The 356-nt window shown below is 53.9% G+C and overlaps 1 protein-coding gene across 1 annotated transcript in view; it reads right to left on the bottom strand.

The window, feature by feature from the left end:
• Positions 1 to 337, bottom strand: part of OPHN1 (oligophrenin 1) — a gene marked incomplete at its 3' end in the record, with an annotated part of 37,137 nt that extends 36,800 nt beyond the window's left edge. Inside the window, exon 1 of the mRNA XM_009705624.1 lies at positions 116 to 337. Within this exon, the coding sequence (XP_009703926.1) occupies positions 116 to 337 (222 nt within the window). The remainder of the gene's footprint in view (positions 1 to 115) is intronic.
• Positions 338 to 356: the final 19 nt, after the last annotated feature.

Genomic DNA, 356 nt, shown 5'->3' with positions numbered 1-356 from the left:
TGCTGAACTTCACCAGCAGTTTCAAAGAAGCTTTCATTTTGGCGTATGCAAAATAGCGCTGCTTGTTCGCAGGAGAGAAGTTTGTCCTTTTTTTCTATAAACCACAGATTTCTACCAAGTGCACAGAAACTCTGTACTTGCGATAGCCAGTGTGGAAGGGCAGCGCTCCCAGCAGCGAAGGTACCGCTTTGGCAGCGAAGGTACCGCTTCGGCGGTGCGTGGTGCCGCAGCCCAGGACCCATGGCACGCTCTTGCCCCTTTCTCCCTTGGGGAATGGGCCATCTTGGCACTTCAGCTCCTCCTTGCAGACCAGATCCACAGCTGGGCAGCCAGACATCGATGCTAGAGCCATGTTC

Source organism: Cariama cristata, unplaced genomic scaffold, assembly GCF_000690535.1.
Source record: "Cariama cristata isolate BGI_N322 unplaced genomic scaffold, ASM69053v1 scaffold9478, whole genome shotgun sequence".
NCBI lineage: Eukaryota > Metazoa > Chordata > Aves > Cariamiformes > Cariamidae > Cariama > Cariama cristata.
The sequence above is the reverse complement of the archived record's forward strand: the minus strand, read 5'-3'. Positions and strand labels throughout refer to the sequence as shown.